The following is a 15162-nucleotide window of genomic DNA, read 5'->3' on the forward strand; positions in this document are numbered from 1 at the left end:
GATAATCGGCCCTGAATGAATAATGGCCCTCGGGCTAAAGCCCTCGGGTCCATTATTCATTGTGCGGGCCGATTATCACCTTCCGGCCCTCTCCTGCCGTGTATTAACCTCTTATTGATACAGCTGGGATTGGGCCAATTTTGAGCCAATAAGCCAACTTTTGTAGAGGACCACAATGACTCTCCTTATTCTGGTCATAGTAGTTTAAGAAGGTGATAATCGGTCCGAAAAATAATGGCCCCCGAGGGCTTCAGTCCGAGGGCATTATTCATTTCAGGGCCGTTTAACACTTTCTAGTCGGTCTATGACGTGAATAATAAGAGGTTAATACACGGCAGGAGAGGGCCGGAAGGTGATAATCGGCCCGCAAAATGAATAATGGACCCGAGGGCTTTAGCCCGAGGGCCATTATTCATTCAGGGCCGATTATCACCTCCCGGCCCTACTCTGACGTGTATTAATGTCTTTAATACACTTGGTAGATTTAAAAGTAGCATTTAAAACAATACAACAACAAAGTTCTTTCGTTGAAATTCTTGTCTACTCTTCTACTGTTCTGTACAGAGATGTTTACTGTTTGTGTGTTCAAAGCAGTAGAATCTAGAAGCAAGTTTTATTTTCCTTATTTTTCCGAATGGATTTGTCGTATAATTTCTTCAAATTTCAATAGTAACAAAAATGTGTTTGTACTAAATACGCTTAAGCTCTCATAATAAAAATAAAGCAATTCGTGCTGACAACCTACTTTCACTTTTACACTTAACTGTTTGATGACGTAAAATATGACGTCATTGTTTCAGTTTGTGCACGTGCACATGTTCTGCGGGCTGATAACTAGTTCTCGGCCCCGGGCCGCAAACTCATAATAGGTCACGTGACACTCATAATCAGTTGAAATCATAGGCATTTTTGATACTATATATAGTAACAAGTGTATTAAACGTCTTTAATACACTTGATAGATCTGATAGAAGCATTTCTACAATTCCACTCGAATCAGAGGACGTGTTATTTTCTGATTGAAATGCAAATTTCCGTATTTTTTATTCTTTAAATTTCAATAAAACAATGTTTTTACAAATAATAATCTAAGCTAAAAACTTGCTAGCTGTTTGACACGTCAGTGTTTCAGTGTGTGCACGTACTCGTGTCCTGCGGGTCGATTATGATTAATAACTTTCAAGATTCAAGTACATTATGCATGTTATTGTGGTGGAGATTCAGGTTTTACACCAACATTGAAGACAAACTATTTCTTTTTCAATAAACACTTTATTTTTAATTTCAAACTTTTTATAAAACTTATTATTCTTATTTTAACTAAACATAACACACCTTATATATTCCAAAAACTGTAATGTTCGAATCTAACTAATGCTGTGAAAGGGCGTGTTTATATAGGCTAATTTACAGCCAAAAAGTTTCATTACAAGAAAAGCAAGAACAGTGAGAAAGTCGTGGCGTGGAGTATAATTTTCCCGCCTTTCTTATTTAAGGCGGGAAGTTATTATGTACAAAGACGAGGAGCAATAACATATCTATAGCTCATTCATTGATTTTAGCAAAAAAGTGAAAATCTATATTACAAGTTTAAATTAAACTAGAGGGTCTATATATTCAAAAACAAAAATAAAGAATTTGGCATAAATAAAAATAATCGTGTATTTCATGACAGTTATTTGCGGTCTAAGACTTTTATCACCATATTTCTACTGCGTTACTAACGCAATAAGGGATGTTCCTGCATATGTTGACCACTTTTTGGTAATTTCCTTGGATTGTCACGCCTCCAGATTCATGTTAATTTTCATGAAAATTTTGAATATGTATTTAAAAGTAAAATATTGTGAGGTGAGCAAATAAAGCAATTGTAAATCGGCCAGGCGTGCTGCTTTAAAGTCGGAAATAGGATTTACGGAACTGGATAGAAACTGGCAAATAAGGGATCTTCCGAATGTGAATTTATTTCGAAAATCATCGGGATTCCACTCCGCTCAAAATTAAGGGCAATTTCTTCTTCGTGTGTCTCTAGTAGATATAATCAAGAACAACCCGAGAACCCCATGTACATTTAAGAAACATGACACGTGCTTTCTCCCGTTCATCTTCAAATGAAGAGTGCTTCGGCAATGGCTACGGAAAATAAACAACATAAACTTTCTTTTACATGAAAGGTAGACCCTCTAGAGAAAATTACGGAAAATTCTCGAGGCTGACTTTTTTTAGTTTACAAAAATGCTTTATCACACACCCCTGCCGATTTTGTAACTCCGTAAATATGGTATTTCACGGCTGTGCATATATTTTGACGTGACGTCATTAGCGTACAAACATAGTGTAAAGACGCGCTAAATGAAAGCGTTATACTATGGCGCTTCAATGAAAAATGACTCTTATTTCACTTTAAACGGTCTTTATTTTGGGTATGTGATAAAAAGAATATTTAATTCGTGTAAGTTCATTACTGAATTTATTGCACTCGTTGAATAAAATAATATTATGCTTGCTAGAGCTAGAGGCTCGCATAATATAATTTTATTCAACTCGTGCAATAAATTCAGTATTGAGCTTGCACTAATTCAATAAACTCTATTTATTTTACATTCAGTCTCGGTTTGTTAAATCAAACTAGGCAAAAGTCCGTTTCCATTTTGATAAGGAGACTATGGTATACCTTGACATTAAAGGTAGGAGTCTGGATGTTGCACATGACACATGGTCCCATTATTGTGAACATTCGTGCCAAGTAACTTCAAAATCCCTTAAACAATACAAAAAAAATTGGACTGCATACACAATGCAGGCCTACCCCGTAAAAGACCATTTTAAGCTTTGACCTTTAATTTAAGTGTTGCCTTGACCTTGGAGATAAGGGTCAGGGTGTTGTGCATGACACATCCTCTTATTATTGTCAACTATTTTATGCAAAGTTATTTCAAAATCCCTTGATGGGTGAAAAAGTTATGCCCTGAAAACAAAATATACCCTATAACAGACTATGTTAATCTTTGACCTCCAATATTAACTGTGACTGACTTTTGAGGTAGGCGACTGGTTTTTGACACATCTCATTGTGAACATTTGTGCCAAGTATTTTCAAAATCCCTTCATGGATAAGAAAGTTATGAACCGGACATGACATATACCTTCAAATAGAGACATGACATATACCTTCAAATAGACAATGTTGACCTTTAATCACCAAGTGTGACCTTGACATTGGAGGTAGGGGAGGTTTTGCGCACGACACATGATCTTATTATAACAAACATTTGTGCCAAGTTATTACAAATTCCTTTGATAAATGACAAAGTTATGGACCGGACACGAAAATGAGACAGACAGAGAGACGGACAGAGCCTATTTCTATATCCCCCCTTTTTTCTTGGAAAAGGCGGGGGACAATTAAGTGACCACAACTGTGAGCCATCTAGGACCCCAGAGGCATGAATCATTTAACTTCCCCACAATGTGGTGCTACATGCTAAGTATCTAAGCCCTGTGCATTGTTGTAACAACAAACAAACAATTTGTACAATGAATAATAATTTATTAAAAATTAAATCAAATTGTTATCACAATATGCATGGACGGACTATCAAATAAAAAATAGTACCATAAACTGTGTAAATATCAAAAATTAAAACACATGATGTTATATCACTAACGCAACTCTTTTATTCATCATGATCACAGTATTTGGGGGAATGTGTGAAGTTATTTCAAATACAAAACAAATACATTTTAAAAAAAAATATATGAACATCATGTTATAAATCAGCAGTTTAACACAGTAATTTTCCAATCAAAACTTTCCTTTCATATGAAATTTTTTTCCATAATTATTTTCTGCATTTACAAAAGCCTACAGAAATGAGTCACTGGGTTGTGTAAATACAAACAAATTGTCCAGTAGTGACATTTTTTGTGAACAAAGTCTGAGTAACAACAAAAAGATGACATAAATTTAAAAAAAGGAGGACAATCCAATTTCTATTTCTTCTTCTTTTTCCCTTTTTTACCCTTCTTCCCTTTTTTGCCTTTCTTTCCTTTCCCTTTTCCACCCCCGCCGTCATCATCATCACCTTGAGCAGCCTTTGCACGTTTCTTTCCAAGAGGAGTTTTTGCATACCATGCCTGAAATATTAAAGACACAATTATGATTTTTATCCTATATTGTTTTTTTTTTGGATAAAATACTCAAATATGTTTATGAGATATTAATCACAATGTATCAAAATGAGTAAATCATAGATTTCTGATTCCCATTTTATACATTGAATGATATTAACAAAGTAGAATGGATAAAGATTTTATGATGTCATCATCGTCATAGTTACATCATATAAATAAGGGTAATTTGGTGCCATTTTGGTTGACAAGTTTCAATGCAAAAACTATAAAATAAACATTGGATAAAAATTACGTAGTTTGTTTCCAGTAAATAATGAACTTGTTTCAGTCTGGAAAAAAAAATCATGTTCTTTCACTTGTGCCTGTAATTTGATATTTTAGAAGGATATTTCTTTAATTATACAAAATACATTTAACATTCTTGCATATCAGCCTGGTTAGGCCATCTCCAGACAGACATTGCCATATAGACAGGCAGCAAGTGTAAGAATTTTATACCGTAGCTAGCATGCAAACTTGTAATTCAGAACTTGAGCAAAGATCACTTTTAAATAACACATCATTCATGGTCTGTGTGAATTACCTTAAAAGATTCCTCTTCTTCCTTATATATGGGATCGATGCGTGCAAGAGGAGCTATGAACTCTACTGCAGTCAAAGGACGTTTTGAAAGTTGTTGAATACGTCGGTCTGTGAGCACCTGTGTTATTGCAGTATGCATGTGTCCAGGTGTATAACCATCCGTCACCTTTGCCAGGGAGCTGACATCTAGTGAATTAGTGATCGCTCCACCATTCTTTATTGTTAGTCTTCTCCATAACACTGAATAATAATAGTAAATGTATTAAAAACAGAATTACTTACTCTCTGTTTGAATTAATTATGGTCATGACTTTTCATGTCAATTTCTTACAGAATCCAGTTTAAGGGGAGTGGTTGCCAAGTGGTAAAGGCGTCTGCCTCTCAACCAAGCGATTGTGGTTAAAATCAAGCCATACTAGGGTTAAAACCATGTTTCCTCATATCTAATCAGTACTGGCAAGGTTAAAAGTGTCATATGCATGGTAGACATTCAAATGCTTATGTAGCCAAATTTAAATTTTTCAAAATGAGCTCAAATTTAAACAAGTAAATGCATGTTCATAAGCTTATTATTGACTAAAAAATTTAAACCAAAATCTTGTCAGGATTGAAAACTCCTTCATTTTAATGTTTGAAAATAATGAATTTAAAATTTTCAAAGTTAATACACAAATGCTTTAGTTTTAGCCTTGAAAAAAGTGTAACAATTTAACTTATAGAGAGCCATAATACAGTCCCAATCTTTGTCAAAGTTATGGGCCTTCGATAGTGACCTCCAATAATGATCCCAAAGACATTTGCTAAGTTTCAATTGAAAAACTTCAGAAGTTTTGCACACTGGTTCTTCATGCAAAACTTATACAGGATATTTGTTAGTTCACAAAGGGTCATACTTCAATCAAAACTCATGCTACAGTTATGGGCCATTTAAGGTATTAGGACCCTAATGGGCACTATCAGGAACTAAAAAATTGACATCATAAGTCAGATGTATACCTTAAAGTACACCTGTATGCAAAATTTCATACAAAAGTTACCGTACGGAAATCAAGTTATGGCCACTTTTCTGAACTCAAGCTAGGATGTATGAGGGCCCTTTTTTAGAAAGTAAGAACCTTTTAAAATAATCTGCAATAACAATTCTAATGAAAAATGTTTTTCCCATTAATTTTGATAAACAAACAAATAGTACCATTCAGCTAACAATCCAAATAAGCAAACTTATGTTTTTATTTAAAATTTATGAAATCATGTATAAAAATGTTGCCCTAACCCCACCTATTTTTTACCAGATGTCTGACCATTTTTCTACTTAGGGAGCCTAATTTAAAAAATTCTTAAAATTTACCCAAATGAGTGCCTGATTTCAAAGTTTCCCTAAATTGTTAAAAAAGTATATTGGTTGATCTTGTAAAATATGAAATACTTTTACCGGTCTTGTTTTGATTATATTACACTTTGAAAATATCAGGTACCATATTTATTACTATATTTAGCATAATTTAGCCAATAAATACCAATATAAATTAAAAAATCAAAATTTTAAACACTTTTTTCTTTCCAAATGGGACATGAGAGATACATAAATAATGTTAAAGAAAAAAAGAAAAAAAAAAAAGTTGACCCTTCTGGGGATTGAAACCCATGGCCCTCATTTTCAATGTAGTTAAACAGTAGTTCTAGCCTATTTGAATACTCTTCAAAGCGGAGGTAGTGCATTAGGGTGCTAATACCTTAAGCTTAAATAACTTTTGTTTTAATAAATAACCTTTAAAGTTATAAAAATTAAAGTCCATAACTTACAGTGTCTGGAGGCATAGTCAGGACGTGGGATGAGGATAAGTCTTTGGTAACATCCTGTAAGCGGCTTCATCTCCGCATCAAATGGACAACGTGACGTTCCCACTAACAACAGCCTGTCATCTGATTTGATGGTTTTCAATGCCTTTGGTAATTCTTTTTTCAGTCGCTTTGGATCAGTCTGAAATATGAAGAAGAAAAAAAGAATTATAACAAAAATTATTTTATTTTCTTATTTTTTTTTTTTTAAATTGTATTAAAATAGGGGTGTCCTTTGATTGTTTATATTCAAATAAGAATTGCAGAGGATGTTAAAATTTCCATCCATTTCATCATGTACCTTATTATATGACAATGATCTATTTTGCAAAATTTCCGCCACACAAAAATACTTTAAGACTGGCATCAAGTTATCAGAATATTTCAAAGTGATATAACCATGCCTAACTACATGTACATATCTGTGCATAACATATGAGCCGCGTCACAACAAAACCAACGTAATGCATTTGCGACCAGCATGGATCCAGACCAGCCTGCGCATCTGCGCAGTCTGATCAGGATCCATGCTGTTCGCTATCAGTTTTGCTACTTGTAGCGAACAGCATGGATCCTGATCAGACTGCACCGATACGCAGGCTGGTCTGGATCCATGCTGGTCGCAAACGCACTATGTTGGTTTTATCATGGCGCTGCTCATATTAAGGTGGTACAATATAAGACAGTGACCTTGAACTGAAACCCTAGGTGTGTTTTGTTTGTTTGTTTGTTTTACCAGTCTTACAGTTAACTCTACTTGTTCAAACCTCTATGTTGACAATGATTTTACTAACTTTGAAAAAAAATCTCACAAAAAAGAAGATTTCTCATTAGATAATTTGGTGTAAACAAACATCTTCACCTTAGTGCAGTTACGGGCTAACTCCTATTTGGCAACAGGGTCTGACCTTATAAAGTCATTCTTTATGGTCAAACCTAGATCTCAGGTATTTAATTGGTCAAAACTGTCAAAGAATGTACACTAACCAATGACTGAGAACTGACAAACACACAAAAAGTTTTATTACTTAAAGGCTCAGTCATATACAAATACTAGTGTCCATTAAAAAGGTGTTTTTTCTTTATAAAGGTGTAATAGCCATCTGAAAGTGGTGTAAATTACAATACATGTAAACCAAAAAGGTTCATACTTCCTTGTGTTTTTTGTTGGTTTTTTATGGTTTGTGGTTGTTTTTTTGTGCGTGTGTGGGTTTTTCTTTGTTGTTTTTATTTTTTTTGGTGAAAGGTAAAAAGGCACAAAAATACATCAAATAGTATTCAAAAATTTGTATTCAAAGTTTTCTTCAAAAATTTGCAAGTGTGGAAAAGAAAATTATTGTCAGACATGTTAATATTTGTTATCCATATGATTCCTGAGTGTTCCACAATTAATCGAGCATAGCAGGAGAGGAATGTGTTTATTACTTTTTCCACTCGAATATAATAACATGTTAGAACATGGTGTGTGGTAGACAATTCTGTTTAATAAGACCAACAGAAGTTTCAAATTAACTGGAATCGATTGTGAAAAATTACTGCCACCCTTTTGGTTCCTTTGACGAATTTTTTTGCTTTCACGTTGTATTTTTGACAAATAACAAATGTTTTTTTGACTATCCTATGTAAATGTGACTGACCTGTGATTTTTTCGACATTTCAATTTACTGACATTATAAATTGCAAGACATGATCTATGGCTGATCCCATATTGTCCATGTGCGTGCTCATTCAATAAAAATATCTCTGTATATTATACAGAACACTCAACATAAAAAATTCATTAAGTAAGTTTTCATCAGTTAGAAAATAGCTGTAATTGCCACCCCCTTTTTTATTATTAATATAATATCTGTTTCAATAAGCAAATATGGATAAACTTACTGGATCTGTTTTAGGAATCTTTTTCTTGAACATCTTCTCGCAATCTCCGATGTAAAAAACTGATGGCTGAAGTGCTCTCCCAACCTGAAAAAAAAAACAATGAGCACTTTAATGTTTGAATCAGTTGCACTGAACTTCTCTTTAATCCAAATCAAGGCATATCTACTGCAAAATCATTTTTATTCGTAAAGCACTAATTTTCGTGGTTTTCAGGGATGAGTTAATCCACAAATGCAAAGTCTAACGAAATAAGTGCTATTTTGTCTGCTGTTGTCTGCTGTACGAATATTTTATAATGAGTACATTGCAATTTTGTTTGCAAAACCAGACAATCCACAAATTTAAGAACCCACAAAAATGACATTTTTGACAAAACCATGAAATTTCATGCCCTCCAAAGTTCATGGTATCATACTTGGTTAATGCTGTTTTTTGGTCATATCTGGGCACTCAAATTGCCGGCTTCCACGGATTACTTATCAGTAAGAACCACTGAATCTGAAGTGACTATGAATCCCACATGATTTTTGAATTAAAAGTGAGAGACAAATAATCAATAAGCTGAAAATCCTAGATCAGTTGTCAAAGAGAAATTTTGACTTGTCTGTGGATCAGACCAGCGACTTCTGGATTACAAATCCAATATTTTCACTACTGATCTAGTCTGTATTACACATACTGAGCATGGCAATGATAAATCATAAATAGAGGATATTAAATGGCCTTAAATACCATTTTTACTGAGTCATAAAATATCTGCATTGGTATGTGATAAATAAAATTATTGCACAAGAAAGCTTTTTTGATGAGATGTATCACTCAAGTTGATTTTGCAAAGTTTAATATATCTAATATTGCACAATATACAGGAGTGATTATTACAACCCACCAGAACACTCCATGATTTCCATTATATGAGCCGTGTCACGACAAAACCAACATAGTGCTTTTGCGACCACCATGGATCCAGACCAGCCTGCACATTCGTGCAGTCTGATCAGGATCCATGCTGTTCGCTATCAGTTTCTCTACTTGTAATAGGGTTTGTAAGCAAACAGCATGGATCCTGATCAGACTGCGCGGATGCACAGGCTGGTCTGGATCCATGCTGGTCGCAAACCCATTATGTTGGTTTTGTCATGGCACAGCTCATATTATTTAACTTCTGAAAAAAAAAAAAACTAGAAATGTGTCATCATGCCACGGATGCCCCCGCATGCAGCCAAAATTTCAGATGTTATAATATTTAGTTCCAAATTTGTTTGCACAAATTATTTTTTTCATTTGCAATTCAAAGCCTTAAAACTTTTCAATGTTAACACAAACCATTTTCATACAATGTTCAAGGCACTGAAATTATTCAGTGTTGACCTTTTGAAAATAGCATATTTCATATTTGTAGCCAAAATAATGGCTAAAAGTATGAGTGCTGAAACTGAAAGTTCAAAATTTTTCAAATATTCAAGAAAGATAAGTTTGTCCAAAATCATTGAACCACAACCAAAGTCAAACTTTAACTGCTTATTCCTAAGATGTATCTATATTATTTTCAAAGTGAAAGGGATATAACCATGACCAAATTTCAACCTGCCCATTCCTTTGACATATCCATATGTCAAATTTGAGTTGAATATGTAACACTGTTGGGTAGATAATAAAGAAACTGTAAATTTCATATTATTTTCAAGGTGAAAGGGCATTACTCTGCCAAAAATCATTGAACCATGACCAAATTTGAACTTGACCTGCGCATTCCAAAAACATATCCATATGTCAAATTTGAGTTGAATGTGTTGTACTGTTGGGGAGATAATAAACAGAAACTGAAAATTTCATATTATTTTCAAAGTGAAAGGGGCATAACTCTGCCAAAAATCACTGAACCACGACCAAATTTGAACTTAACCTGCGCATTCCTTTGATGTATCCATATGTCAAGTTTGAGTTGAATGTGTTGTACCGTTGGGGAGATAATGAACGGAAACTGAAAATTTCATATTATTTTCAAAGTGAAAGGGGCATAACTCTGCCAAAAATCATCGAACCATGACCAAATTCGAAGTTGACCTGTATTTTCCCATGACATATCCATATGTCAAATTTGAGTTGAATGTGTTGTACTGTTGGGGAGATAATGAACAGAAACTGAAAATTTCATATTATTTTCAAAGTAAAAGGGGCATAACTCTGCCAAAAATCATCGAACCATGACCAAATTCGAAGTTGACCTGTATTTTCCCATGACATATCCATATGTCAAATTTGAGTTGAATGTGTTGTACTGTTGGGGAGATAATGAACAGAAACTGAAAATTTCATATTATTTTCAAAGTAAAAGGGGCATAACTCTGCCAAAAATCATCGAACCATGACCAAATTCAAACTTGACCTGTATTTTCTCATGACATATCCATATGTCAAGTTTGAGTTGAATGTGTTGTATCGTTAGGGAGATAATGAACGGAAACTGAAAATTTCATATTATTTTAAAGTAAAAGGGGCATAACTCTGCCAAAAATCATCGAACCATGACCAAATTCGAACTTGACCTGTATTTTCTCATGACATATCCATATGTCAAATTTGAGTTGAATGTGTGCAACCGTTACTAAAATAATGAACGGAAACTGATGATGACGGAATGACAGAATGACGGAATGACGGAAGGACGGAATGACGGAATGACGGAAGGACGGAAGGACGGAACAGGGTAACACTATATGCCCCAGCCATTACATGGCGGGGGCATAAAAATATTAGCCCTTAACCCTTAGCCTGCTGAACGCAACAGATTTTAGCTATGGCACATTGCAGAAGTCTGCACTTACATGCCATCTGATCATAGTCTGTACTGTTTGCTATTCAATCAGTATATATTTTGAAATTTCCCCTTAAAATGATGAATGGTCCACAAAAAAATGATTCATACAAGGTGTAAGATAAGGAAAAATTGATACACATGTATGTTTTTCTTTAGTTGACAGTGATGACATTTTAATAAGAAAACTTATAGTTATTATACATAACAAGTTTTTTACATCATACCTTAAAGATGAGATGCATGAGCATTTTCAAACCATCCTTGCCTGGGTATTTTCCAGCTAAATTTGCTGGTGAAAGATCAAACAGATTTGCACCTGTTTCGTTACATATAGCATGCACAAGCATCTTTTTGCCCGTACCACGTGGCCCTGACAGCAAAATAGACTTTGTGAGAGGAGCTTGTTCATGAACTGCTGGTGACCCTGTAAAAAATTTCAAGAAAAAAATGTAAAACTACTCACTATATGTATATATATATTCAGGGGAAACTCAGCAGAGCCTCGTTACTGCCTTAAACAGTTTCACTCAAGCTAGAAATTTCCGTCTGTGATGACAGTCGGTGTTTGATTCTTTTACATATATAATTAATGGAAATCATACTGCGGAAAGTTTTAACGAAAACTGATATTTTCATGGGCACTTGTTTCTTACAGTAGCGTATGAATTTTTTTAGCTTCATTCATAATTGAAAAATGACGTCATCCTATGAACACAATTCATTCTAAAAATGCACGGGAATGACATAAACACTAGATAATCTTGTCTGATATGCAAGCATTTTTTATCTTCTCCATTATAACCGTTTTAGTCAATCGATAAATATGTACCTATGGCCAAAAAAATGCACAATATCTTTAACTTAAAGGCATCTAAGGGACATAGATTTTTGTGTAACTGTTTATTTAAAACCACAACTGTAAAGTTGAGATCATATGGTGATTTTTCCCCAACTACCAAAATTTAAAGGCATAAGATGCTTAAAAGTGCACTAATTAAGTGCAAACGAGTATCTCATGGAACACCCTATAAATTGCAATCTAGCTGGTATGCTTTCTTGCACTGAATAATTCAAAGCATCTGGTAGATTAAAGGTTAACTTGTACATATTAAAAATAAACAACTCAACAACAGAGATTTTTTTCTCTACAATACCTGAGGTCATTTAAAAGGTTTGTCTGAATTTCAAAATGAAAATTAACTTTAAAAGATTAAACAAATGAGCCATGTCACAACAAAACCAATGTTATACGTTTGCGACCAGCATGGATCCAGATCAGGATCCATGCTGTTCACTTACAAACACTATTACAAGTAGAGAAACTGATAGTGAACAGCATGGATCCTGATCAGACTGCGCAGATGTGCAGGCTGGTCTTGATCCATGCTGGTCGCAAACGCATTACGTTGGTTTTGTCGTGACGCGGCTCAAATCTAATTCTATGACACAAATTCTCACCTAGTGGTAAAATACCAAATTCAGTTACAAGTCTTCGAACGTCACTGAGTGATGGCATAGGTTCGATATTGGCTTGACGTAAGGTTGTGCCGAGGTAGCTATATTCACCTTCGAAGTCGGCCAATCTTATCTGGGGACTTCGCACAATAACTCCCTGCATGACCAGTTCCTCATACAGTGACTCAATAGTTCTGCAAAAACATAAAAAGAGGATATTTGTCTATTGCTATTCGTAAATATCTTGTTGTGTTGTGGTTTCTTCTTCCATTTCTTAGAAGGTTTAGAATGGTAACAAAAAATCTATAACTCATTCAGTTTAAAATAAAATGATATAACTTACATCTCACTGATATTTTCAAAACCTCATGAAAAAAAAAATGTGACAAGGATGCAAAGTACTTTTTTTATGTAACTTACGGCTAATGTACATAAAAATCTGATCACACAGAAGCAGTGAAAACAACAATATTTTTTTACAAAAGACTTCATTCCCATGACAACAGGAATGTTATGAAAGTTGAAGTCACAAGTTTTATTTCCAATCCTTATGTAACTATTGTAACACTCCCCTAGAATGAACACATCAGCTTGCTTATAAATATTGATGCATTAAAGTAAAATTTATACAACAAGGTAAAAACATATGTTTGTCTGTATGTCTGTTTGATTTTGGTTAAGTTTGCAATGTGCAAGGGAAATGAATGTAAGCCCAATAGTGAGTTACTTAGTGAGAGTGTCTCAAGTCTGTATCAACTTCTACACATCATCATTAATCAGTGGTGGTGGAGAATGAATCAAACAATATTTACAATGGTTTTGAACAACTGACAAGCATTAAATGATTTTCTTTCAGTAAAAGTGGCATGACTATATTTTTATAAAAACAACAATTTTTGATATAAAAAAGTATTTTTTTAAAATTAACTTTATTAATATACATTTCCTTTCAAAAATTCAAATTTGTTTTTCACATTCCTTTAATTTTTTGAACATTCCTTCCATCCCTTTATAGGTTAAATTCATCTGAATGGAATCATTATTGAAAAAACAAGTGGCATACTTTAAGCCCAGCCATTCCTGTCCCAGATATGTTACCAAACTGAAAAATATGGCACACTCCTCCTTAAGACAAAAAACAAACTGAAATGCAAACTTTGCCTACCTGTCAGGTGTCAGATCCTTTTCCTTCTTCTTTTTCTTTCCCTTCTTTCCGCTCTTCTTCTTTTTCTTCTTCTTTTTCCCAGACTTCTTTTTGCCTTTCTTTCCACCTTTTTCTCTATCGACAGCCTAAAAGATTTATTTACAATATCAAGAGAAGCCGCAGATCTACTTAAATGGTATGAAGCTATTTTTATATACTTATAAATGAAATGTTGAGAAATATTGATGAAATAAAATGCGTATTTCATTTTCCCTATTTTCACTGTAAAAAAAAAAATTTTCACTGCAGTGAAACATATTTTCTGTATTTTCATTGGTGTCTTGCCGGACTACTTTCTTCTAAGTTTAGCCAATACACAAAATTTAAGGAGGAATCTTTCAAATTGTAATATCAAAAAGAAAAATGTATATTTTAATAGAAAATTCAAGTTTTTTTCTATAAATACAGGATTTATTTTCAAGTTTTTTCTATCAAAACAGGATTTATTTTCATATTGTGGTATGAAAATTATCATATTTCATTTGTGGCTACCGCCACTCATGAAATATTTATTTTCATTCCACTCAATGAAAATAAATCCTGTTTTGATAGAAAAAACTTGAATATCCTCTATATCTTATGGTATTATGCTATATGATCTAATGGTATAAAACTATATCTAATGAAACATTTTTCTTAATTTTTTTTTACAACTAAATTATGTTGTTTCAATAATTTCACAAAAGAATTTGTAACATAGAATGTCTTTTGATATTCTAGCACATGAATATTGAATGTAAATGGAGTAAATTGTTCTGGACCAAAATAATATGCTGCTATTTTAAGCAAATTTTTTTTACCATTTAAAATTCAATTTTTTTTGAAGAAGAAGACAATTATTAAAAAATTTATCAAAATTTAATTTGAAAATCATATTTTTGTGCTATACTTAGCAAATGATCGGGGATTTTGTCATTAAATGTTATATACAGTCAAATGAATCTCAGAAAAATATTTCAGGTCTTGTCATGCCATGAAACCTTAAGTGATTCCCTTTCAAATATTATTACAAGCTTAAACAAATTTATATTATTATATATTTCTGAAAGTATAACAAAAAGTTGTCTGACAATTATTGTCAGTACTTACCGGTAACAGTAACAAGAGCACTGCATGCATTAAACAAGAGCACCGCTAGGCGGAGCATTATATGCCCGAAAGTGTTTTTTTTTAAGTAAGGATGAAGCATTTGTAAGAAATGGGAATTAGCTGTTCATCCTATAAAATTTTACAGATGTAGGTTGAT

General features: G+C 33.5%; 1 protein-coding gene across 1 annotated transcript in view; it reads right to left on the reverse strand.

The window, feature by feature from the left end:
* Positions 1-3529: 3529 nt before the first annotated feature.
* Positions 3530-15162, reverse strand: part of LOC132756013 (dynein regulatory complex protein 11-like) — a 32055-nt gene continuing 20422 nt past the window's right edge. Inside the window, exons 12-18 of the mRNA XM_060746958.1 lie at positions 13878-14002; positions 12716-12906; positions 11482-11681; positions 8437-8520; positions 6520-6697; positions 4718-4956; positions 3530-4137 (exon numbers count right to left, since the gene is read on the reverse strand). Coding sequence (XP_060602941.1) covers positions 3994-4137; positions 4718-4956; positions 6520-6697; positions 8437-8520; positions 11482-11681; positions 12716-12906; positions 13878-14002 — 1161 coding nt within the window. The 3' untranslated portion in view covers positions 3530-3993. The remainder of the gene's footprint in view (positions 4138-4717; positions 4957-6519; positions 6698-8436; positions 8521-11481; positions 11682-12715; positions 12907-13877; positions 14003-15162) is intronic.

This window comes from Ruditapes philippinarum, unplaced genomic scaffold (genome assembly GCF_026571515.1).
Source record: "Ruditapes philippinarum isolate M1 unplaced genomic scaffold, ASM2657151v2 ctg1017_1_1_1_1, whole genome shotgun sequence".
Lineage (NCBI taxonomy): Eukaryota > Metazoa > Mollusca > Bivalvia > Venerida > Veneridae > Ruditapes > Ruditapes philippinarum.